General features: G+C 31.0%; 1 protein-coding gene across 4 annotated transcripts in view; it reads right to left on the bottom strand.

The window, feature by feature from the left end:
- Window positions 1-21,741: 21,741 nt before the first annotated feature.
- Window positions 21,742-24,633, bottom strand: part of LOC107438670 (teneurin-m) — a 487,196-nt gene continuing 484,304 nt past the window's right edge. For all 4 annotated transcript variants that reach the window (XM_087165593.1, XM_087165588.1, XM_043039103.3 and 1 more), the window contains one exon: window positions 21,742-24,135. In XM_087165593.1, coding sequence (XP_087021719.1) covers window positions 23,234-24,135 — 902 coding nt within the window. In that variant the 3' untranslated portion in view covers window positions 21,742-23,233. The remainder of the gene's footprint in view (window positions 24,136-24,633) is intronic.

Genomic DNA, 24,633 nt, shown 5'->3' with positions numbered 1-24,633 from the left:
GATGGAAACAGCAAGAAAGAAGTAAAATTTATAAGCTTATCGCTCTTATTTCCGTGTACAAATTCTACTTATGCAGTATAAAGTTCCCGCAAATAAAACAATACATCTAAGTAGTTATGGAATTGATATCTTAAGCAGTTGGGCCGCTTGACATGAAAATGTGAACACAATGTACAAAAGTTTTAAAATTTTTAACACTTTTTAGAAGGAACCGATTCCTCTATCGGAATACTTAGGTTGCAAGCAGGCATTTTGAAATGCAGGATATTTTCAATGCCTTGGATTCTAAATTTCTTAAAATTACAAGCACTTTATAAAGGTATTTGGATCCAGAGAATAAAACTACAAAAAAATTTTATGTACCAGATTGCGCTTTTGTGCATGAATGCATGAACCAATTAAAAAATATTTCCCAATTAACTGTTTGAAAAAGTACATTGAATAAAATTTGTCTTTGATACTATTAATAATTTCAAATGTGAATCAACTTCACTTATTATTAATAAAGTTCACCAATTCAAATAAAATAAGAATATTGACTTAAAATATCCTTGAAGAATTAAATAATGATTATATAAATTATATTATGATATCGTAAATGAAAAATGTTTAATTCTATGAAAGATTATCATGATATAAATTGCTTATGTTTTATTTGAACCTGACTGTTGAAGTGGAATATACACTGTAAAAAGTACTCTTTTTCTCGGAATATTCCCTTGAGTTTAATGGTTTAAAACCGTTCTGTTGACAAAATGACTATTTTTTACCCTAATTACAAACGGATAATCACTATATTAACTTAAAAAATTTACATTGAAAAATGAAAAGGTGCTCTTGATGCCAACAGCAATTATGTCGGCCAAAATTTGTTGCCTGATAAATTCCCTGTCCCGGGGAATGCAAGCATACTCACATGAAATACAATAGCAGCAAAAGTATAACATAACTGACGAGAGTAAAGCAACTAGATCAACTAAATACACTAAACTGTCTATTTGAGAAAATATATAATGGAAAAAAATCATCCGAAATCAGGACTTCGAAAGTAACAAACATAAGTGACCCAAACACCTAATAAATTATGACCTAACTAAAGTAACCTATGAGTACTAAAATCCCAGACTTCAAAAACCGTAGTAAAAAATCCAATCAGAAAACTGATGAACACATAAGGAGAGAAATCCTAATCTCAGCTCTTCTCTCATGTTACTATTAAACTCTAACATATCGCCACAAACCTCAATCATATCAAAAACTGTCAACCCAAGTTGGGATCCAAGCCAAAACCTAAAACCGTTGAGGAAGACGCCCAACAAATAAAACGCTCAAACCAGTGCTGACAAAGAAATCACGAGACCAACTCCAACTTAAGACTCCATATATGAGGAGACACCAAAAATTCAACAATTACGTACTGAAAAAAAAACTCCTCTCCTCTCAAAAACATTCTAACTCCCTTAAGTTAAACTAACTTTAAAAAAATCTCTACAATTAACTTTTCAAGAGTAATTACATTTACTATACACTCCTCCTAACTGTTAGTTGCCTGCTTCCCGACCGCGCAGTCAGCACAGCAATCTCAATTAATACACTATTAAAAATTACATATCCTAGTATTCCTATTAATTTTAAAAATGCTAATTTAGTTTCAGCTGTTATACTTATCATTAAACTTAACATTAAAAATTCATATTTTACAGTATACAATAAGGTAAGTAATTTAAAAAAAAAAAACTAGTAACACCAACTAGTATTTCCACTATTTTTTCCAATATTTAATATCTTAACTTCTTAAATCGCAGTTAAAATATAAATCATCTCCCTCCATATCCTACAAAATTACAATTGAACTCTAGAATGCTAACTTGACTTTTCATAATGTAAAATCTAAGCATACATATTTCATCAATCTTACTTCGAAATAGCTTTCAAAAACGTTCAGTTATCACTAAACCTCATGGCAAATACACAATTACTAAAACTGAAAAAAGAATTTTCTCTTCAACTAAATTTAAAGCTTAGATTAGTAAAACTAAATAACAATTGTACTTCATAATAAATAATTTAGCACATTTCTCTTACAAAATTCTGATTAATCTGGCATCAAAATAAAATTAAAGCAAGTAAACATATCAGGCATTGATTCTCTGAACACAAATGCTGAAACTCCAACACTGTAACGCACTTCCAGCAGTGTACACTCAAGTCCTAACAGAAAGCATGCAATCTCTTACAGTGAAATCAATAAGTTAATTCTGTAAACACGTTCGATGAAACTCGCTAAGCCTGTATTAATAGGTAACTCATGAAGTACAACATCGGTCATTCAACTCTAAGATAGGACAAACAGTATACAAAGAAACCAGAGCTCCAAAAAGAGGAAGTCCAATGCCGATCACAGTTCTTCCGTATCCAGCCTTGGATCTCCAGTTTAACACACACCCGTGCAAAACATCTCCACGTCTCCACATCTTGGTTCGCCAGTTTAATACACCAGACATTCTGTATTGTCTGTCAATTAGTAATAGTAAAGGCACAGGAGAACACAGGCAAACAAATGACTTCAAATGCCGTCTCGTATCTCAGTTGAGGGTGATGAGTTGAGTTGAGAAGTAAAGATTGTAAAGATTGAGGGAGATGAATGATGATTGAGAACTAAGGGTACAAGATGATCATGGTGAAGAACCTTTAAACTAAATCGATGCAAAATTTGCAGATTTCCTCGAAATCAAAGTACGAACTTTTGTAGTTCCAATACACTTTAGGAGAGGTTGAGTTGATGAAAATGAAGAAGTTAAAATACAAAATGATCGTGAAGAAGAAGTTCAAACAAACTCAATGCAAAGTTTGCACTTACCGAAAATTCTAAATTTGGTAATTCCAACACTTTTGGAAAGAAACGTATCCGCCAGAGGAAAACTTTTAACTGAAGCACTCTTTTTCCCAGGCGATCAGGGAGGTTAACACCAGTGAAATTAAAAAAATTGATGTATATACGAACATTTGAGATTAATAGGTTGGTGACTAGAATCATCGCAAAAATCCCAAAACGAACACTAAGTTTTTTAAAAGATTTTAGCGTTGGTCATAGTTGCATAAACGGTGAGAGGAACGTGGTAAAATGCGGTACTGCTGAAGCACATAACGACAGCTCAGCCTCCTGCCAGTCTTCGCTCAACCACCAGAAGAGGTCTAAGTAACCTCTTATGTAAATGATGTACATTAAGGACCCAACTTCAGATGCATGACGTCCGTCGATCGCTGTCTTCAGAATCGCCAATTGACGGAATGTCGCAAACATCAGTTGAAATTCCAGTTTTTTTCATACAGTTTTGCGCCCGTTTAATACCTTCTTTTCTCCAATCATTTTGAGATTTTTTTCTATAATTGCTTTAAATTTTTACCAATTGCTTTATGGTTTTGAATATCATGTAAATAAAACTGCGATTCAGCTACATTGTCAAACTGATACAATATTGAAGTGAAATTTTCCCTATCGCAATTTAATCATAAAAAAAATATTCTAGCCGCAGTGGCTCAGGAGACAGAGCAGCGAAAATCATAGCCATGCGTGGTTGATAATAAATCTGCCGACATAAAATATTCACATTTGGTGCGAGTACTGATTTATTTCGCAATATTCACAGATAAAACTTTTTCTCATATGGTAAGAGTCTGTTGAGACAACGGATTTAATTTTGTTTAAAAAAACTTATTTTATTATTGTGAAAAACCCGTCTGATTAAGAATATTCTTCGTAGTTTTTACGGAGAAAATTTATTCTTCTATGGTCAAAAACTTTTGAGACTATTGAATTTCTTTATAAATTTTACAACTTTGTGGGCAATTTACCCAGCTGCCAATTAAAAATCGTAAATTTTACAATACAATACAATTTTGAAGTAGTCTGGATCGAAATGGTTTTCATAAATTTGACAGTGGATGTTTTTACAAATAAAAAATGAACACATTTATCTGAAAAAGATAGACACTATATTTTGTCAGTCATTAAAATATTGTGTACATATCCGCTAAAGAATCTTTTTATATTAAGTAGTTTGTGTATGTAGCAGTGTGCGGTTGAGATAATTGGGTTTAGTTCTTTTCCTAAAAGGATTTTACACAGTTCAGTACAATTTCAAAAAGCAGTTATGTATATATTAGTGAAACCTTTTTGACTTTTACAATTATATTTCACCAACTCACTATTTTTGCCTTCCATGCAGAAACACATGATGTACTGTCTACTTTTCCATTACAACCCCAGGTTTCCACATTAGGATCATACAAGTTGATCGCACACAGGTAAATCACACTCCTGCCTGATATACAGTCCATTTGGAGCATTCAAGTTTCTCAAATGACTTTCTCTTCAGACAAAATAGCTCTTTTCTTACTCCATTCTCATTATCAAATAAACAATAATTATTGCGCATAATCATGGTATAGTTTTGTAGTAGTTTAAAAAATTTTTGTGACATTCTAGTAAAGGTAGGTAAAGTAATGAGTGTAGATTGAGGACAGAAATTCCACGTCCACACATATCTCGGGGCTCGTATAAAAATAATGTGGCATTTCATCTCATGAAACTGCAGAACCATATGGGGATCCAATTATTGCTTAACGTTTAGCTCTTTTTTTGATAACTTTAATGTCCAAATCGATAATTATTTTATCCGTAATATAAACTACAAGACACTTTAAATATCTCCACCAAGTAATCGGTTGAATGAACTTGAGAATTAAGATCACCACTACGTGCAATTCAAGAATGCGCTCAAGAAAGTTATAGAGCAATTCAAAAGTGAATCATGTGAAAGGGTAATCAGTCTGGTGACCACTTCCTCTTGGTAGCACGATTGCATGAACTAATTAGTTCCTCGGAGGATAACCTTGATAGCTTAACTCTCCTTGCTTTCGACATTTTCACCATATATCAGTTAGCTTGTAAGGAATGCAAAAGGTTCCAGTTTATTGATGAGGCAGTTCCTTTGCGAGCAATGCAAAAAGGATCTGGTTTGTTGTTGAAGTCTTTCGACATTTTCACCATTTATTAGTTCGTTTGTAAGGAATGCAAAAGACTACAGTTTGTTGATAATTTCTTTGAACATACTCACCCTTTTATCAGTTCCTTTGTAAGGAATGCAAAAGATTGCAGTCTGTTGTGGAGGTTGTTCAACATTTTCATCATTTAACAGTTCCATTGTATGGAATGCAAACGTTTATAGTTAGTTGGTGGGGTTTTTCGATATATTGACGTTGCTTGCGGCATATTAACCATTTATCAGTTCTTGTGTAAGGGAAGCAAAAATTTTCATTTTTTATGGGTTCTATCGAGATATTCAACCTTTCATCAGTTCCTTTGTAAGGAATGCAAAAGGTTCCAGTTTGTGGAAGGGGTTTTTCGACATATTGACGTTGCTTGCGGCATATTAACCATTTATCAGTTCTTGTGTAAGGGAAGCAAAAATTTTCGATTCCATGGGTTCTATCGAGATATTCAACCCTTTACAGCTCCTTTGTAAGGAATACAAAAAATTCCAGTTTGTTGAAGGGGTTTTTCGACATATTGACGTTGCTTGCGGCCTTTTTAACCATTTATCAGTTCTTGTGTAAGGAAAGCAAAATTGTTCATTCTTTATGGGTTCTATTGAGATATTCAACTTTTTATCAGTTCCTTTGTAAGGAATTAAAAAGGTTCCAGTTTGTTGAAGGGGTTTTTCGACATATTGACGTTGCTTGTTGCATATTCACCATTTATCAGTTCTTGTGTAAGGAAAGCAAAATGTTTGTTTTGTTGACGAGTTTTTTAAGAAATCTATCCATTTAATTCGTAGCTTATTTCGTTATTTTCATTTTCTCCTTCTGCCCTTGTCTTATTCACGCCAAATGTATTCCTTCAGAGGATTCCTTAAGAGAAGAAACTTTTCAATGTAAATTTTATTTTATCACCATTGAAATTTTGTTGATAGTTTAAAGAAAAGTGTGTTCAGGTAAATCTATAGTTGTTCATGAAGTTTCAAAAGTCGAAAAAATCCTCTCAATATATCAAACATGTAAACAAATTATGGCTTGATTACTTCCCCATTGTTTAATCCTGAGTAATTCTAAAATTATATGTTTGAAGTTCGATATTTTGAGAAACATTTCAAAATTTGAAACGTCAGGGTTTACTCTAAGTTTACGTGGAATATCTTATTCTATACTTAAAGTTTAAAACTACTCATGTAGTGAAAGGGAGTTTGCAATGAAACTCTTAACCCATGTCATAGGGTCCTCTTAAGGCTTTTAAGTTATTTGTTCACGACATCTTCAAGTGATTTGATAGCAGCTTTCGAATTTTTTTTGACAAATCAAATGAATAAGTGACTACCATGGTCATTAAATATGAAAAAATTAGAAGTTGAGGGGATATTTGCATAAAAGTAACTGAATAGAGAAGTTTCAAACAAACATAATCAAGTGGACAATTTAGTAAATCGTTGTTCAGCAAATAAAACCAACTTTTTCCAGGAAACAACCAGTAAACTAAGCAAAAATAAAAACCAAAAGGAAATAAAAATGAACAATCGAGTTAAAGTGTCAAATAATTTAAAATTAAATACTAGAGAATTTAAATAATAAAATAAAAACGCAAAATATATTATAGTTTATTAAAGGAAATAAATTTTAAATAGTTAAATAAAATAAAAAGAGAAAAAGGAAGAAAATGTAGCCTTTGTAGAAAATTTAACAGCATTTCAAATGCTTATCTAAGAAAACTATCACAGATATATAGTCTAATACTTTTTGACATATGTATTTATATTTCCTGATCAAAAAGTATGTATATTTTGGCACTAAGTTCCTGTTGCTCTAATTTGTAATAATGAATTTGTGTCTCTCTATAGTAAAGTCTTGTAAAACTCTGAAGTTTTATTTCAAAGTTACATTTACATTGTGAAATTTAAGTAAATAAAATTATCGTTCAGAAAAGCAAGTGCCTTAATAAGTCTCTTAATATTTTAAAAATGACATGTTAAGATTATAAAGGTGAAAAGGAAAAAAAAATATTTCAAACACAAAAAACTTTTTTGCTTTAATACAAAAAATGCAAGTGTAATTAGTATGTAAAAAGAAAAATTAACAATCTAATGATATAAAGTAAACTTATTTTTAAATTTTATATTTCAGCATTCTTTTATATTATATTTTTATTTAATGGCGATTTCCTGTTCCTTTTACTTATTTTATAAATATTTATATTGAAAAAAGTGTGTTTTATGTATAATAAAATAGACCATCAATTATTTTTCATAAAAATGTTAATATGATACTAATGATTAACATTTGAACTTTAATGTCTTAAGGTACATTAATAAACATGAACGCAGCACTAATTGAACCTAAAAAACAAGAATTTTCATTGAAGCAATCTTGGTAAAGATATTTTAATACAAAATTTATTAATAGGATCAGACAATTTTTTGTGAAATCGTCTGTAATAGTTAATAAAGCTAATTAGTAATCTTATCGCTAAATTATTTATAATAAAAAGTGGTTGTTTCCAATAAAGTATGCATAATTTATAAAATATACGGTCAAAACTACTTTTTGTAACAAACCCAAATATATATGATTAAGCACACGTTATAGTACGTTTTTTAAAAGTTTTGCTTCCCATACTTCTTTATAAACTTATTTCGAATTGGCAAGCACAGACATTTTCTTAATACTAATTCATATTGCAGTAATGAGAAATGCAATACATATTAAATGCAATTAATAAAAACTAAATAACTGTTGTTTAACTTATTATTTGATTTCTAAAACTATAATGAGATGTCATATTATTATCAATAAAACACAGTATATAAGAAAGGCTATTTTTTACCGAATGATATACGAAGTGTCTTGGCAACCCAGTGGTTTAAAAAACGGATTCCGGTTCTGGAAGGGCCGGTGATCGATCCTGGAATTTTGTGCCACATAGCAATGTTAATCTAAAATTTACTTGGCACTTATTGCTAGAATATGTGAGTTCTTTATTATACTTATTTTAATAAACACTTTCGAAAAATAATTTAATCATTTAGTTTTCTACCATTTTCTAGATTGAATTATTTCCCACCCCAGTGGCGTACGCAGAATTTTTTCAAGGGGGGGGGGTTCATAATTTTCAGAAATTCGAGTATGTAATAAAGCACTATTACTTCCCTAATTTAGACAGCTAGACAATTTTGACTTTTTATTTCGACAACATTGTTTAGTTAAATTTTGTTTTTATTTTTTAAGTTTAAGAATATAATTTTTTTTATAATAAGAGGTAAAATATTTTATTTTTATTAAAAAGTAGGAATGAATCAAGCCAGAAAAAACTACTCATACTGTAACAGCTACCTAAATAATAACCATATAAATGTGAATATTCCATAGAAAACCAATGAATTTAACTAAAAAATGACTTACCAACAAATAGGAAATTAAACCAGTATACAAACACGCTAAAAATTTATTGATTTATACTGTAATATCCAAACGACGGGGTTTTTTTGCAAGTTCGTTTAAAATGTCTTCGACAGCTGGGGTAAATTTTCTATGAATGCTTAAGAGCGCCAATCCATTCATTCTATTATTTCCCGTTGAGTTGCGTAAATAAGTCTTCAAACGGCGCAAGGTCGAAAAGGATCTTTCGTTTGCACTCGTTGAAACAGGTAGAACGACCAATATTTCTAGGAGTTTGAAAATGTTTGGTGTTATATCTTTATTGCACATTCCAAGAGCATCCGCCGCAGTTTTTGGAACACTACCTCCGTCTTCACTAATCCTTTTTAATCTTTTATACCAGAGTTTTAGTTCAGACTTAAGGGCGCTTTTTCATTACACGACACGATACCGACAAAATCGGACGACAAATGTGTGAACGACAATGTCGTTACCGGATCGTTCAAGCAATTGTTTTTTCACTTGTCCGATATCGTTCGTCCGAGAAGTAGAAATTCTTGTTCATTCAATGTTTTGAGATTGAGTGAGCAGTTGCTTGTGTTCTGTTGTGATTTTTTTCTGCAAACTTTAAATATGTCGGATGATAATCGTCGTCTCAAACTTCTTACTTTATTTTAGAAGAAAAAAGCTAGCAGTACAGAAATGTTTTTGGGTGCACGAAATGGTACTTACGTATTAACGCTACCGCAGCTACAGATTTGGCGGCTTTTAAGTGCCGCCAATATCTACACCTAAAATTTGTGCGACGAATCATGAAATAAAATACTTTATTTAAAATCTAAAAATTCAAAACACTTTATTTAAAATCAAAGTAGTCAATCGAATTTCAATGGAAAATGGGCCGATATAGAGTTTTACATATATTCAAAACAGTCTCTTTTCTTTCATCAGATGCTGTCGCCATATCGTCGCTTTGAAACTAAACCGTAGTTACTCAAAAAAATCGAAAAATGTATTATTTAAGTCATTTTGTGTAAAAAAATCACCCTTTTAGAGAAACAACGTGTTATCTTCATAGTTCCATAAAATTAATTTAGAGAGCACATAAATCGTAATTGCATTGGCGCGATTCGCCATCTTAGTTTTAGGGAATAGTGTAGCAGTGTGCCAATTGCAACAAAACCTTGGAGGAGATAATGTCGCTTTGAAACTAAACCGTGGTAACTCAAAAAAGCAAGTTTTTCGGGAGAGCGATTTCTTTCCCTACACTGTTGTATGTCAAAATTTGAAATGAAATATGTAATATTCGGGAGGATATTTTGAAGAATATCGTTGTATTTTGAAATAACTGTCCACATTTAATAAAAGTTTTAGAGAAAAGTGTTGTAACTCAAAGTACCTTAACTTATTTCGAAATTACCACAAAATTAGAAATGCTACAAGAATCTGCCCTGGTTCATTGAAAAATGTAAAGAAACAGGTTTTTTTTTAAAGTAAACTATTTTGTAACAGTCGCCATAGCTTTGAGTCAACCTGCGGAGGAAGTTCCTGAAAAATTAAAAATCGCTCTCCTGAGAAACCTGCTTTTTTGAGTTACCATGGTTAAGTTTCAAAGTGACGATATGAACTCTGATAAATAAGATTCCAAATGATGTCTCGCTGTCCCCCTATGTATTTTGTTCCACCATTTAGCACTGCAATACCTACTTGCTGAGGTATTTGCATTTATGATAAACCTTAGCAAGTAGGAATCCTTCTATTCTCTTTGTTTGATAACCTTTCCAACTGTCGGAATAAATTGTGCTACCATCTAAGCACCAATTGCTGATCAGACTGTCTTAAATTACATTTCCAAAACGTACGTTTACCAAAATAAAGTTTCATGTCATGGGAATTGGTACATTTTCGTTTTTTTTGGGTAAAATATTTTGCAACTGAAAAAATAAAATTACATCTTGTTCTGTTTTCGGAAAATCCCAAAGATGCATTTTCGTAGCACTAAAAAATGGCGTCAGAAATCAGCAAACAAGGCAACAAGGAGTCCAAAAGATAACTGCGTGCGAATAACAGGATTGCTCTTTATTGGCGCATTAGCACAACTTCTGCAACATTTATTTCGTGGGTGCTGAAGTACCCACAAAATAAATGAGGCAGGATATGTTGAATGAGATTTTTATGTGCTTTTCCATAAGCTACAAAAAGTCCTAAATAATTTTTTTAATTACGTCCGAATAAGAGAAACCAAGAACAAGAGAGATGTTAATGAGGAATAATTTTTACATGGCTTTTGAGTTGGCGTCTGCTCGCTAATTTATGTCTGTAATCACTTAACATTACTTAAATTCTTTAAATGTTTTAAAGTATTAACGTTTTTTTTTAATCGAATTAAAATATTAGTTTAATTTAGAATAATCTTTTTAGACGATTTTTTAAATGAGTTTTATCAAATTTATCTTATGAAGCCGCTCTATCATGTTTCAAAAAAATGTTTCAGTTGAATCAGGGAACAGACTTTTTATTATTCAATCAAGCAGAAACCAGTAGTTAGATAGAGTTCTGTTTGAAATACATAAGGATCTTTATTTGCCATCTTCTCTATTATAAAAAATACTATCGCTTCATTAAAGAATATAATGAATTTATAAAAATTTTCAATAAAACTTTTGTGACTGTTTAAGTCTTTCAACCTCATTATAATGTAAAAAATGCTGCATCATAAAATTAAAAATTTATAACCAGACATGAGAATAAATGATATAAACCTTTTATTTTCAAATTTTATATTTGACATGATCAAATAAACGATTAAAATTGATTATAAGAATAAAATAATGATATCAAAAAAGAAGATAAAACAGGAAAGATGAACAACAACAAATAAAATCGCCACGATTTGAGGAGAAATTTACTTGCCTAACCAACATTTGATTCCGACATAAGATATCGCCTTGTCGGATACGACATAATCGTTATCGTATCGGTGTATGAAAAAACGCGCCGTTGCTGACCATGTATTTTACTTGACCCTATGTCGTTCGCCGACAATCGGATCCGTTTTGTCGTTATCGTGTCGTGTAATGAAAAAGCGCCCTAAGGCTTTCTTTACAGGTATCCAAATCTCCAGCGTAAAATTCCACTAATGCTTCAAAAGCCTTTATGTTTGAAGGTTGGCAAATGAAAGGATCGGCTGGTAGAAGACACTGAAATCCTTTCAAAATATCACGATGCGATACAAATCTTAAGTTTAATTGTGTTATAAAATTTTCTATAAATGGAATAAAAACACTAGCTCTGAAATATGTTTCCGGTGTCGATGAGGGAAAATTATCGCGATTTTTCTGTCTTCCTGTTATTCTAGGGATTTGCATGGAAGTGGAAGATCCAATGCTTGTTAGCATAAGAGAAGAAGAGCTGAATATTTCAGAGAATGTTTCAGTGGCATTTTCACGCATTAATTTTAGATCTTAAATGACATCTTCTGCAAGACTCACTGCCTCTATCAAATCTATGCTTGTTTTTTGTAGGTTTCTACAGAGATGGATTGTTATGGTGAAAACTTTGTAAATGCACAAAAGAGATATCACGAACTGGCAATTAGATACTGTGCACAGTAAAGAATTAGCCTGGGTAGCTGATTCCTTATACTTCCATTCTGATATTTTTTGTAGTGTTTCGGCGAGAGGCTCGAAAAGTTCCACCACAGCGGTTACTGAGTCGTATCTTTGGCGTATGTCTTTTTGGCGTATTTAAAAAGTCGTATAATGTTTTAATTGTCCCTAAGCAATTTCTAATGCCAGTTATTTCGCATGCATTTGATACAGCCAAATTGAGGCTATGAGCAGAGCAATGTACATAGAGTGCTGATGGGACAATACTTCCTACGTAGGCTTGTACACCCTTAATTTTTCCACTCATTGATGCATCACCATCGTACCCCTGTCCACGTAACTTTTTTATATCAACTTTCATAGACTGTAATTGGTCTAATATTGTTGTTGCTATTGCTTTTCCGGTTAAGTCATGCACCGGAATGAATTGCAAAAACTGTTCGGTGATGTTAAAATCTTCTTTATCGACATATCGAACGCATAACGATAATTGCTCTATACCTGCAATATCAGTTGTTTCATCTGCAAGAATGGAAAAGCAAGTTGCATCATTAATCTTGCTGACTAGTTTTTGCAGGATTAAAATATTGCAAACCTCAATAACTTCGTTCTGAAATCGAGGGCTGGTATACTGAGCATTTTTTCTGCTTGACTCTAAAATGTTCTTAAGAGTCGAATCGTTCTTACTCCGGAAACGAAGCAATGCCCGAAAATTTCAGTCGTTCTCTTTACCTGGTTGTTCAGCAATTATTCCCGAATCCTTATGTCCTCTTAGAACGAGACCTTGATTTCCACAAAATAGGATGGTTTCAATGATTGGAGTAATGTTTTTTTCTATTTTCTAATTTTCTTCAGCTTGCTGCACTGTCAACTTGTTCATCCACAGGTTTCATCTTTCCAAATAAAATATCGTTTAATGTCCCAGCAGTTTCGATCGATTTTTTGTGATAAAGACATTTCTCGTGTTCAGAAAATCGCTCTACAGCATTTTTCCAGTTGTCAAATTTTACATTGCACAGTTGGCCTAAAGGTTGCTTTCCAGAACTGGCACCACTTGGGGCGAAAAGTACACAAAATTTGCAAAAAGCACCACCCTTAACCTCTGAATATGCAAGCCATTTCCAGCGATAAAGCCATTTGTACTGAAATTTCAATTTTCTTTTTCCTTTTTCAGGAAAAACAAATGCTGGATTGGGTTCCCAAACATTTTTAAGTATATCCAGTTTTTTATCCTCGCATGTATTATCTTCTGAAAAAAGTCCAATGTCATATGGGTGGGAAGTAATACTTTGAGGGCCGCTTTCACATTCATCAGATTCTGTTACGCTAGAAACGTTTTCTTCAACGGAAGTATCACATTTCTGTTCAACAGAAAAACTTACATTGGTACTAGATGCTGTCACCTCACTAATTTCAGGTCGTGATTTTTTCTCAAAGTAATTAAAAATTGTTAAATTCTTGCGTTTAGACATCCTAAAGATCCAAGAACAGCAAAAATATATACATATATATTGGCACAGAAATATCCACTAAGCTACGATCTCAAAGTTTCGAGCTGGAATGAATAACTTCAACGAGCACAGAGTCTCCAAAACAAAACAGATTTAGAAACAAGCTCCGAAGGACAAGCGGCAGAGATAACTCTTAGTCTGACTAAAATCGAAAATAAATGTAACCCCCTTTCATATAATTTTTTTTAACCGCATCTACAAAATTCTCGAATTGTCTCAAAGACAACAGAACGTCTAGGATTCCAGACCTCGCGAATGCCACCCAGTCTCGAAAACTATCGCGACTGGCAGGTCAGAAAGGAACCAGTTATCGGGGCTCGCCCGTAACAGTATCACGTGAATTTGGTTTCAAAAATACAACCCTATTATAGTAAATGTTTTATCAGTATTCTGAGAAATACCGTGAGAAAAAAAAAGTAGGCATAAGGCAAATAAAAATATATAGTCTGAAAAAATAATAACCCGCATAATTTCTACTAAAATTTTTATTTTTGTCTGTATTATTTTGTAAATTCACTTTGTCTGAGCTCTAGGGGGGGGGGGGTTAAACCCCTAACCCCCCCCCCTTGCGTACGCCCCTGTCCCACCCATATATGTCTTGATGATGCACCCTAACTCCCCTAGAAGTTTGCTACACTTATGCGACTTCCTGTTATAGATCAAGTTTTTAAATGTTTTCTATAACGTCTTAAATAAACTGAAGCTTGGAGAGAGAAACCGATAGCAGATTTTAAATCAGGGATACGGAAGTATATAATATCTGTTAAAAAGTCTTACGTATCGGAAAACAAAAAAAAAAAGTTCCCCAGTGTAATAATTTATTAGTAAGTTTTCACTTCAACTAAAAGAATAATTGAAACGAAAACTATATTTATAATCAAATCTGCTTTTTTATCATAGAAAAAAGACAAACGACAAAAGTGTTATGAGTAGTATCAATTGTAAGTCTTATTCGATCTTAAACCAGAACAAGACAGAAATATGTCAAAAAATCAAATTTTCGCAACATCAATCCTAACAGTCATGAAGATTTTTTATTCTTAGTCTTGAGAGAAAGCCATCATATGCAAATCATAAAATGTGCTAAGAACAGCAACATAAAATGGACCCTGTCTATCAAAGAATCCAAAAAACTTTATGTAAGGCGAAGAATCTTTGTCTCAAGAGATTTGTATCTACGTTCGGTCTCAAAGTACGGCATTTATTTCTTTCATCTAAGGTTCGTTGAGAATTTGAGCCATAGGGCAGATTTTACCGCTCGAGGAGTGCATTTGACCGAACAAAATCCGATAGACAAGAATGCTGAGTTTCCGTTCAAAAAGTTTTTTAGAATATGCAACTATGCTGATATGTCGGACTCTATTTGGATGAAGAGAACTTTTTCTCTTCCTATTGGTTTGTTTTGATATATTTTTGGAAACTAAATCCCTCAGTACTGCTAAAATTGAATATTTTGAGTGAGGAGGCTGAAACAGAAATGCATTTTCCACTAAATTTGAAATCGGATCTAGTTTCTCCTTGTCTCTAGGGGAATACATTTACTTCTGACAAACCTTTTAGGTATAAAGCATTTCAAATCCCATTTAATGAAATTTTTCTTTTTTTATCAAAACTCTCGTATGTAATTTCAAATTAAATCATTTATATCAATTGGGAACTCTTTTGGAGTTACAGCAAGAAATGTTCTATGGAATAATATCTCTTTGAAAGCTATCAGTTACGTAATAAACTCATTAAACGGTTTATGTCCATAAAAGCTGATTCAGAGAAAAACAAATTTTAAGGTTTGAGAGTTTTCAATAGCAAGAATTTGATTGAAATTATACTAATAAAAGTGTATCCGAATGTCGCAAACATTTATTTACATCTCATAAGAATTTTAAATAAAAATTAACACTTTTTGATGACGAAAAAAAGCAAACTTTAAAATCTTGTTGGACAAGAACCGCTTTAATTTTTCAAAATTACTCCTCAATCCATAATTTCTCACAAGTATATCCGCTGTCTTCCTTGTACTTTACTTTGTTTTTGGTTACGCGAGAACATGAAAAGTTGTTCCTCTGCACGGCCCATCTTCAATGTGTAATTACTCCCAGAGAGATTCAATTTTTTAACGTAATTGATATTTCAAAACTTAGTAATTTCAAAATGCACAAAATACTGATCTAATCGCCATATTTTCAGAAAATAGAAATAAACTGATATTCTTTTTTTATTTTCAAATGCTTTATTTTTTTAACAAACGCTTTATCTGCTTGTAATTTTTAAAAAAATATTCGGCTGTAAAGGTTACATTTTGTGTATAAAAATTTCGTGTGACATTCATAGCGTTTTGTTACAACTGTATGAATAATTTAATTTATATGGCAAATCGTAAGTGAAAGGTATATTTTGAACATGTATCGGAATCCGCAATTGTGAAAATACATGTTGCAATTCATAATAAAATTTTAAGAAAGCTTTGAATTCTAATATAGCTCATATGCGAACATAACACACAATACGTTTTTTAGGAAATCGGCAAAACATGAAATTCGTGTATGAGAGAATGGACCTTGATTAAAATTTATATTTAAGAAAATATACAAGATTTCAGTTCTTATTTGAAAAAATGAAAAAAAGTTCAAAATGCACGTTATTAAATGGGACACAGTATTTGTTATAATTGAAACAATGACGCACATTTTGTTAACGTTGCTATTCAAAAGTCTCTGGCATAAGAAAAACGTTAGGAAATGTAAAAGTTATCCTATGTTTTGGAATGTGTTTATTTGCTTCATTATGTTTATTTGTTTACGAAAGTACAGAAGAAATGTAAAGAGTAGATTATTGTACTTATTTATATTTTTATGATACCAATAACCATTACAAAATACAATAGTCATAACAAATATTTAAAAAGAGAATGAAATGCTCTGGCTATTTTATTAAGATGGCATTTTGCGACTGGTTTTTTTTTTCTTCTTTTTCAAACACCCATTTCAATCTATGTCCCAGTTAAGAAACATGTATTTTAAGCTATGACCTATTTGCGAAACTCGAATTTCAAGCTATGTCCTATTTCTGAAAAGCGTATTTCAAGCTGTGTCCCAAATTTAAAAAAATATATTTCAAGATTTATCAATATTCCTAAGAATATCTTTTGAGTTATATTCAAAACAAAAAGTTTACCTGAAAAATACTGTAACACATTTCCAGAGGAAAATACTTACTTGCTAAAAATGTGATTCGCTTCAAACTACTAATTATCCTTAAGTAGAGAAAACTTAGAATATTTAATTAGAATATTTATTTTTAAAAGCAAAGCGAGATATAAAAAAAACTGATATTTTTCTTTACTTATGAATACCATTTAGTAAAGAACAAAGAAGTTCTTATTTTGAAAAAAAAACGAATGGGTTAGTTACATTAATTTTCTTTATTGTATTTTTTTATTTTTGCAGTACTATGGCACTATAAATAAAAACTTTTAGTTTTATACCCTAATTTAGATTTTCAGTATGTAAAACACTGTTAAGACAATTTATATACACGAAACATCAAAACAATTTAATTTTAGGTCATTGCGAATTGATTACACGTTGATTCTTATTTGCTCATTGCGAAAAATTCTCTTAAAGTTGCCGCATTTATTTTTATTAATCCCTATTATACATTTTTTTAATTCTTTTTTACCACATTTCATTGAGTTATCATAGGCTAGGATAAGATAATGGGCAAAAATGACTTAATAAAACTCGAATAATTCATTTTCATAAGAACTACTTTTAATTTTACCGTTAAGGTCCTGTAAGTGCTAACAAATTTATTCAGAGTCAAATGGAAAGGGGAAATTATAGTCGATACATACTTAGCGTAACGCATTTTACCTCACGTACACATCAGTTTTTAGGGTAATCTTTAATGTAAAGCTCTAAAATAACGAGATAAAAGCATTCATAAATTACACTACACTGCTTGAAAAATAGTTCGTTCACTATTCCCACTGATTCTTATTTAAAATTACTTTTTAAATCCGATTATGGCCACCTTTTTACGCCACCCATACCGTTTTTCTAGCAACGTCCGGTGTTTTACTTTTCGATAATTTTAAGGTCATCAATTTGATTTGAAAAAATTCATTTTTTAAAAATTTTATTTCAAACTTAGAAATATTTTTATAAAAAAAAAGAACAAAAATTTTAAAAAATCCGGAAAATAAAATTTATAATCGTTTTATCAGCTCACACGATTATATCCGCAAAAAAGAGTGCTTTCTAATATTACATCAATATGGCCAAAGCAAAATATATCATTACAGTAGTGATTTTTTAAAATTTTTATACTTTTCTTTTCTTTTATATATATATATATATATATATATATATATATATATATATTAGTTAAAATGTTTAAATACAACTTAAAACGGTGAGGGAGAAAAGGTCAGAAGGACTAGTAAATCTTCAAAATCTTCTTTTAAGAACTTAGTGATGTTTCCAATTAGAGAAATTCTTATTTTAATCATTGAATTTTAAAGGGCTATAAAGGTAAAGAAAATTCTAATACATGAGAAATGGTGACGGAACAATCCCGAGAAATGGCTAATATAAGGCTTTGTCTGTCTTAAGCATCTCTGTGGCATTGCAGTAACCTGTGAATAAGAGTTTCCTTTTCGAATAGTGTAGGTTTATCAACTGATGAGTGCAGAACACTGGGAACCCCTAATAGGTTGAAGAAATTTAGTAAATATTATGGTGTTAATGCTGGAATTCAATCTCCCACTCAGTTGATCATGAGATAGGCTTATATGCCCATTAGTGAAGTTTGTACCCAGCTTTTGGAAACTAAGTAGCTTGTAAGGTAAACTACTTATAGTTACAACTGCAAACTTATAACCATAGGAATGTTATACATCCGTTGTTGCGTTATGCATCCGACAAGAAATTCGTAATCTTCATCTCAAAAGACATAGCTGCCAGCGTTCAAAAACAATTGCTGGATTTCATTGGCTGTGGGCTTTGCTCGTGCGGATAAAATTCTGGTTGCTGAACGGTATTAGTTGAAAATATTCAATAAAGATTTTTCTCACTGTTAACAATTTGAGTATGACTTCTGTATGGTCATTTGCAAATTTTGGTTGAATACGGTAAAATAGCAATGAAATAAATGAATATTCAACCATTTTTTTCAGAGAAATGTTTGTCACTGCAGAAGAAATAACTGACTGAAATTAAAATTTTTCTTTCCTCCCAATTTAAGCTGAAATTATTGAAAAGTGATAAACATCAGGGTTTCCAGAGCGCGGGGAGCGACGAGAGAAAATTGGAATCACCTTCGAGTTCGAGAATATATTTAGCCTCAAAAGGTGTCAGGTCTAAAATTTTTCAACATAATGGTGCATTCACTGAAAAAAATTGAGATTAAAACAGCTAATTACTTTCGTCAATATCAGTGGGAAGGGGAGAAAGAACTACTTCTTAATAATTAGGACAATAGAATACTGATGATAATCATAAATTGTTTTAATGATGCAAAAAAACATAATAATAGTTAAGAAATCAGTCAACCAGACTGTGTTGTGGTCAGGGAGCTTACCTCAAATCAGAAAGGTCCTGGTTTCGAATCCGGGAAAAGGCATGGAAGTACTTTCATTCTCTGTACTGTCTTTTCTTACTGTGGAAAAAATGCTGGTGCACCTAATAAGGTGCCCCTGAAAAAGTGGCCAGAAAATCTGACCTACTTATTCGTGAATGACGAGGGTCAATCGAGTGGGTATTGGAGAAAATAAAACGTTAATTACTGTTAGATGACGCAAACAAATAAGCAGGTGAGGAATACGTTATTTTAAAAAACTGCTTTTATACAGTAGATTTATCTTCGTTTATTTCCTTAAAACTGTTATCAAATCAATTAAAGTTTATTTATTTTTCTTTACTTATTTGTTAACCAATTTTGCCCTCAGTAATTACATTAGCATCACTATTTGCCAGAATTTAATTGGAGCAAACAGTATTGATTAATATTCTGTGTGTGTGTTCTTCTGTGTCTCCTTTAACTCAACTTCCTTAAAAAAAAAATTTTGTTAATTGCTAGTTTTTATAAATTATAGAACACAATTAGTTAATATCTTCCAAGCTCTAGCAATACAATTACATAAACAAAGTTATTACTTTATGGAATGACATTTCTGTAGGTATGCATTAAAATACTTCTAAATTGTCGCTATTAATCATGTTTGATATTGAAGCAACTTATTGTAGTATAATGCATCTACATTTTTGACATGTTCAGAATGCATTTATTCATACTCTCGTGCATTCTAGTGCATTACATTATAATTTTTTCATCAGTCTGCATTGCCCATTGTCCTTTCTTGTTGCATCTAACAGCTAATGGAGGAGCTTATTGCGTTGGTTAAATGGATTTCATAATAATGAATTTTGAAACGATGTGTTGCAATTCTGTTCCATACATATGAAATTAATTCAGTTGATATTTATGAATTACATTGACATTTAAATGATTTTCAACAGCTGTCCCACACATCTACATAGGGTGAAAGTAATATTTTCTTGACGAGACGCAAGACGAAGTATGTCGTGTATAGATGCTAGATTGTGGAGTTACGTCCTACAGAAGTAATTGTAGGACATAACTGTTACTAATCTTAGTATAGTTATGTCAGTTAATTTAACGCTGTTTTTTGAAGCTATATATATATATATATATATATATATATATATATATATATATATATATATATATATATATATATATATATATATATATATATATATATATATATATATATATATATATATATATATATATATATATATATATATATATATATATATATATATATTATATATATATATATATATATATATATATATATATATATATATATATATATATATAGAAAAATATTTTAACTATTTTAAAAGTTATTAATTTTTTTTAAAAATTGCCAATTTGGCGACCTTATCAAAATCAGTGCCTTATTCTCATTTTTGCAAATTTTTATGAGCCCAAGTAATGCAGCAAAGGAGTAAATTTTTAAATATTAAAAAAATGGACCACAAATGCTTTTCATTTTCACAAAACTGAGGCTTTTCTCCATATTGACGTTTTGTGCCATTTTCAAAATAAGTGCAGACATAGATATAGATAGGCTAACAGTCATGAGTAATTGTTGCAAACTAACAGCAGTTTATAAACGTAGCACATTATGCGCAAAAAAGCATCTTTTCATGTTACGACGGAACCTTCGAAAAAAAAGACTTTAAAGAACGAAACTGTCAGGAAATTATATAATAAGCGTAATAAACATCACTAGAACACTAGAATAGTATAACTGAAATATTTAAATTAAAATAATATTTAAATTAAAAAAATACAAACTCATAGTGATAAAAAATATTTTATTACATAAATTCGTCGATAAATATTTCCAAACTTAAAGACACAAATTCAACAAAAAGTTTAAGGAATTTTCAAATAAATTAAAAAACAAAAAGTGTTGATTCAGTTGAATCATTCACAAGTGATTAATTTTATTTTAGATTTTTCATTAATTGAAATAGTGTTTGTTTTTCTCGAAACACAGATAATTTCGTTATCAAAGTGTCAATCTTATCACTAATGTCATACATTTCAGATGAAAAATTTATTTCGTTCAGGCAAGCATTTTGTTTATTGCTTATTCCAAAAAGTAAAATAAAAAAATGCATATTATGCCGGTCAAATATGAAATAATAATATAATAATAATAATATTTTTTTAAATTCTCCAAGTAATAAATATACAGACAGGATGAAATATCTTGCACAGAATCACGTACACAACTATAAGCAATACGCACTTTAAAAATTCTCATGACATATTATTTGTAAATTAATACTTTAAAAACATCTTACACCAACATATGTGTCAGTAATTAAAAAGATATTTTGTATTTAAAAAGATAAATTTCTGTATGGATTCTATAGTCAATCATCTTTTAAAAAGGATCTATAAACAACTTTACGCTGCACAGTGCGCTAAATAAAAGACGGACCACAGTGTCTAACAATTGGATCTTCACGTTTAGGACTCAATCTTAAAAGAATTAAGGGATGATCTCAAATATGCTAATTAGTTAGTGCAGATGATGTTGTCAGTTACGAAATCAGACAAATAATAGTCGAAAAGAGATGACATTTTAAGGTAAATTTTTTTTTTGAATCGTTTCAAAAAATTTAATTTTACATTCACAAAATACAAAGTTTGAGCGAATCTTTTAATTCGCTTAAAAAGTTTTCGAGATATGGCAAAATACGCATTTAGTAAAATTAACTTTAAGGGGTCTAAACTTTGAACTTCTCCCCTGACCAAACTATTGGAACCTTATTTTTCAGATTGCGCCTACACCCTATATTTTGGGAATCAAAAAACCGAACCGGTCTTAGGAAAGATATATTTATTCAGATAAAGTATCTTGTTGAGTTTGCACATATTAGTTAGCATATTTGAGGTCACTTCATCGAACCTTTTGAATTAATTCATAGAACATGAAGATCTGATCGAAAGATCAAAAGTTATTCAGAGTGGTCCGTTTTTTGCTTTGTGTACTGCACATTAAAAAGGTTAAATGAAAAATGCCAAGAGATTATAATTTTGCAATTTTTTGCAATAATCCATTCTGCATTTACAAAATACAGCTTCCTCCTCATTTATTAATAAAAGCTGCTTAAATAAACATTGAATTATCAATACTTTTGAAATTGCATAAGATTCAATACACCATAGAAAAGATTCATATGAGTTGTAACAACTAAAATGTTGTTATTCAGTAATCAAATTAACATGCGAAGTTTCAATTAAACTTTTTTAGCATAGAAAGACTTTAAGTATAATTAAAGAAGAAAGAAAGAATAGTTGTTATTAGTTCGATATGAAGACACGTACACACACAAGCTCAGCAATAAGTACTTACAGAATTCAAATTTTTCATCATACATATAAAGAATACCTTAATCTGTACAACTTTTATAAAAAATTGTAATTCACTTTTTTTTCACGATACAAGCATACGAGTATTTGATTTTCTCGTACGATGCAAGTTCCATGAATATATATATATTTATTAAATTTTATTTCTGCAAACACGAAACGAAAATATTAAAAATTATTTAGTTTAAAAAGTTAATTTAAATGTTTTTTTTCATAGTTCGTAGGATATGTACACATTTTTCCTAAATATTACATAATACAACCAATTTATTTACTGTTTTAAATAGGCCTCAGTAATACAAATCAGAGAGCTCACTCTTTCTTAAAGCACTATGCGCATCATGTTTATATCATACTATCACAAGTTGGATAGAGATACAAATTATTTGCATTACAATCTTCTATCCATACAAATCAATAGTGAAAATTAAATGTGGAAGAAAAAAGAAACCGTACACTGTAAATCATTTAAAATTTCCACTGTAATACCATACAATCCTGAGTTGATTTCATACAAAATACTCAATCTTCCAACAACTTGGCACCTATAATATCTTGATCTTTTTGCTTCAGAACTTTTTTTTCCAACGCGGATGAAAGACTTAAAACGCTGTTCTGATAATTCCAGGCAGTCGTACTCAAATGGTACGAAATAATATTCAGAATTGATTCTGTATTTAATCTCACAAATCAAACATTATTTGCTGACAATCACCTCTTTCTGTGCTTCTCATTATTTTTATGAAAAACAACATTTGATGGATCGTCTGCTAATTCTGGATACAAATTAACATCGTGGTAGTATTCGCCCCTATAACCATTTGCAAAACCAGTACTTAGTATTTGTTCTTTCTCTCGTTCTGTCCATTTTAAAGGACCTCTTTGGTTTGAGGAAATTATATCTCTTTCTTGCGACCATCTTTGTGAAACAGCTTGTCTCTTTGCATGCCTCAATAATCTTTGGCGTTCTTTTTCCGCTGTTGTCCCATATCTAATATTAAGAATAGCGTGATTGGAGTGTATTCGAACATCTACTTGGTGTTGCTGATTAGAAGCCGCATTGCCCTCCCCTTCTTCTAATTTACTTTCATGCACCGTGGTATTGACAGCGGAGTTACCTAACCTCTGCAATTGATTCAAGTCATCCCCCACCCTTCTAGTGTTGTCTTTCACTAAATAAAACACATCTTGACCATGGAACGATAAATGAAGATCTAAAATATGGCAATTGTTAAAAACAGCCGAAAATACATCCTTCCGGATTATTTCAGCTCTTGCAGAAGCTCTCACAACAGCTCTGCCATTCACGTTAGACACTGTAATACCTTTTCCAAATGGTACATTCAGAGTGCTGATTTTCGGAAGTGATGGGTCGAAAAGTTGTTCTGTTTTTACTTTCGATTTTTGGACACTAGTCAGTCTTGCAAACTTCAGAAGTTTCTGCTGAACAGAACATGTCAGGCCAGATATCAGAGGTACTGTTGGCAAATCCAAATGTAAAGGTTCAAAATCAATGCTACTTAAATCATATGGAGATCGATTGTAAATCTCATTTGCAGCTAAATCTAAAGTATCCAAATTGATTCCTTGATACCTAATCCATCCTTTCAGATCTAAAATATAAAGATACTTAGTTATATTCTATTGTTGAAGTGAATTAGTTTTTTTTTTTAAATTACTTAGCTACATTTTCACAGCTAGAAATATACGAATGCAAAGTTTATAAATTACATGTTAATTTACAAAAAGTAGAAATTACGAAACTTTTAGCAAATAATTGTGTCTGAATATGATGAAAGCTTTGCTTAGAAAAAAGACGGGGAATAAAATTATATTTGAATCATTAAAAATGCCATTTAAATGGTAAAAATAAAATACTATTTGAATAGTATCAGTAAAATTAAAAAATAAATATATAAACAATGGTAAAAAGGTAATGATACTTGAATGCAATTCACATTTTTCTTATTACATAATGAATTTTGTAGCAGAAGTCTAGACAACTGAGTAAATTTAGTGTGGGAATTAATTGCCACCTGATTTTAACTTGGCAATCATGACATTTCACTGACTAATAGTTTGTTATACGCATATCTTACCAATTTTTAGTT

Source organism: Parasteatoda tepidariorum, chromosome 1, assembly GCF_982258835.1.
Source record: "Parasteatoda tepidariorum strain Cologne lab strain chromosome 1, Ptep-v5.0, whole genome shotgun sequence".
Classification (NCBI taxonomy): domain Eukaryota; kingdom Metazoa; phylum Arthropoda; class Arachnida; order Araneae; family Theridiidae; genus Parasteatoda; species Parasteatoda tepidariorum.
The sequence above is the reverse complement of the archived record's forward strand: the minus strand, read 5'-3'. Positions and strand labels throughout refer to the sequence as shown.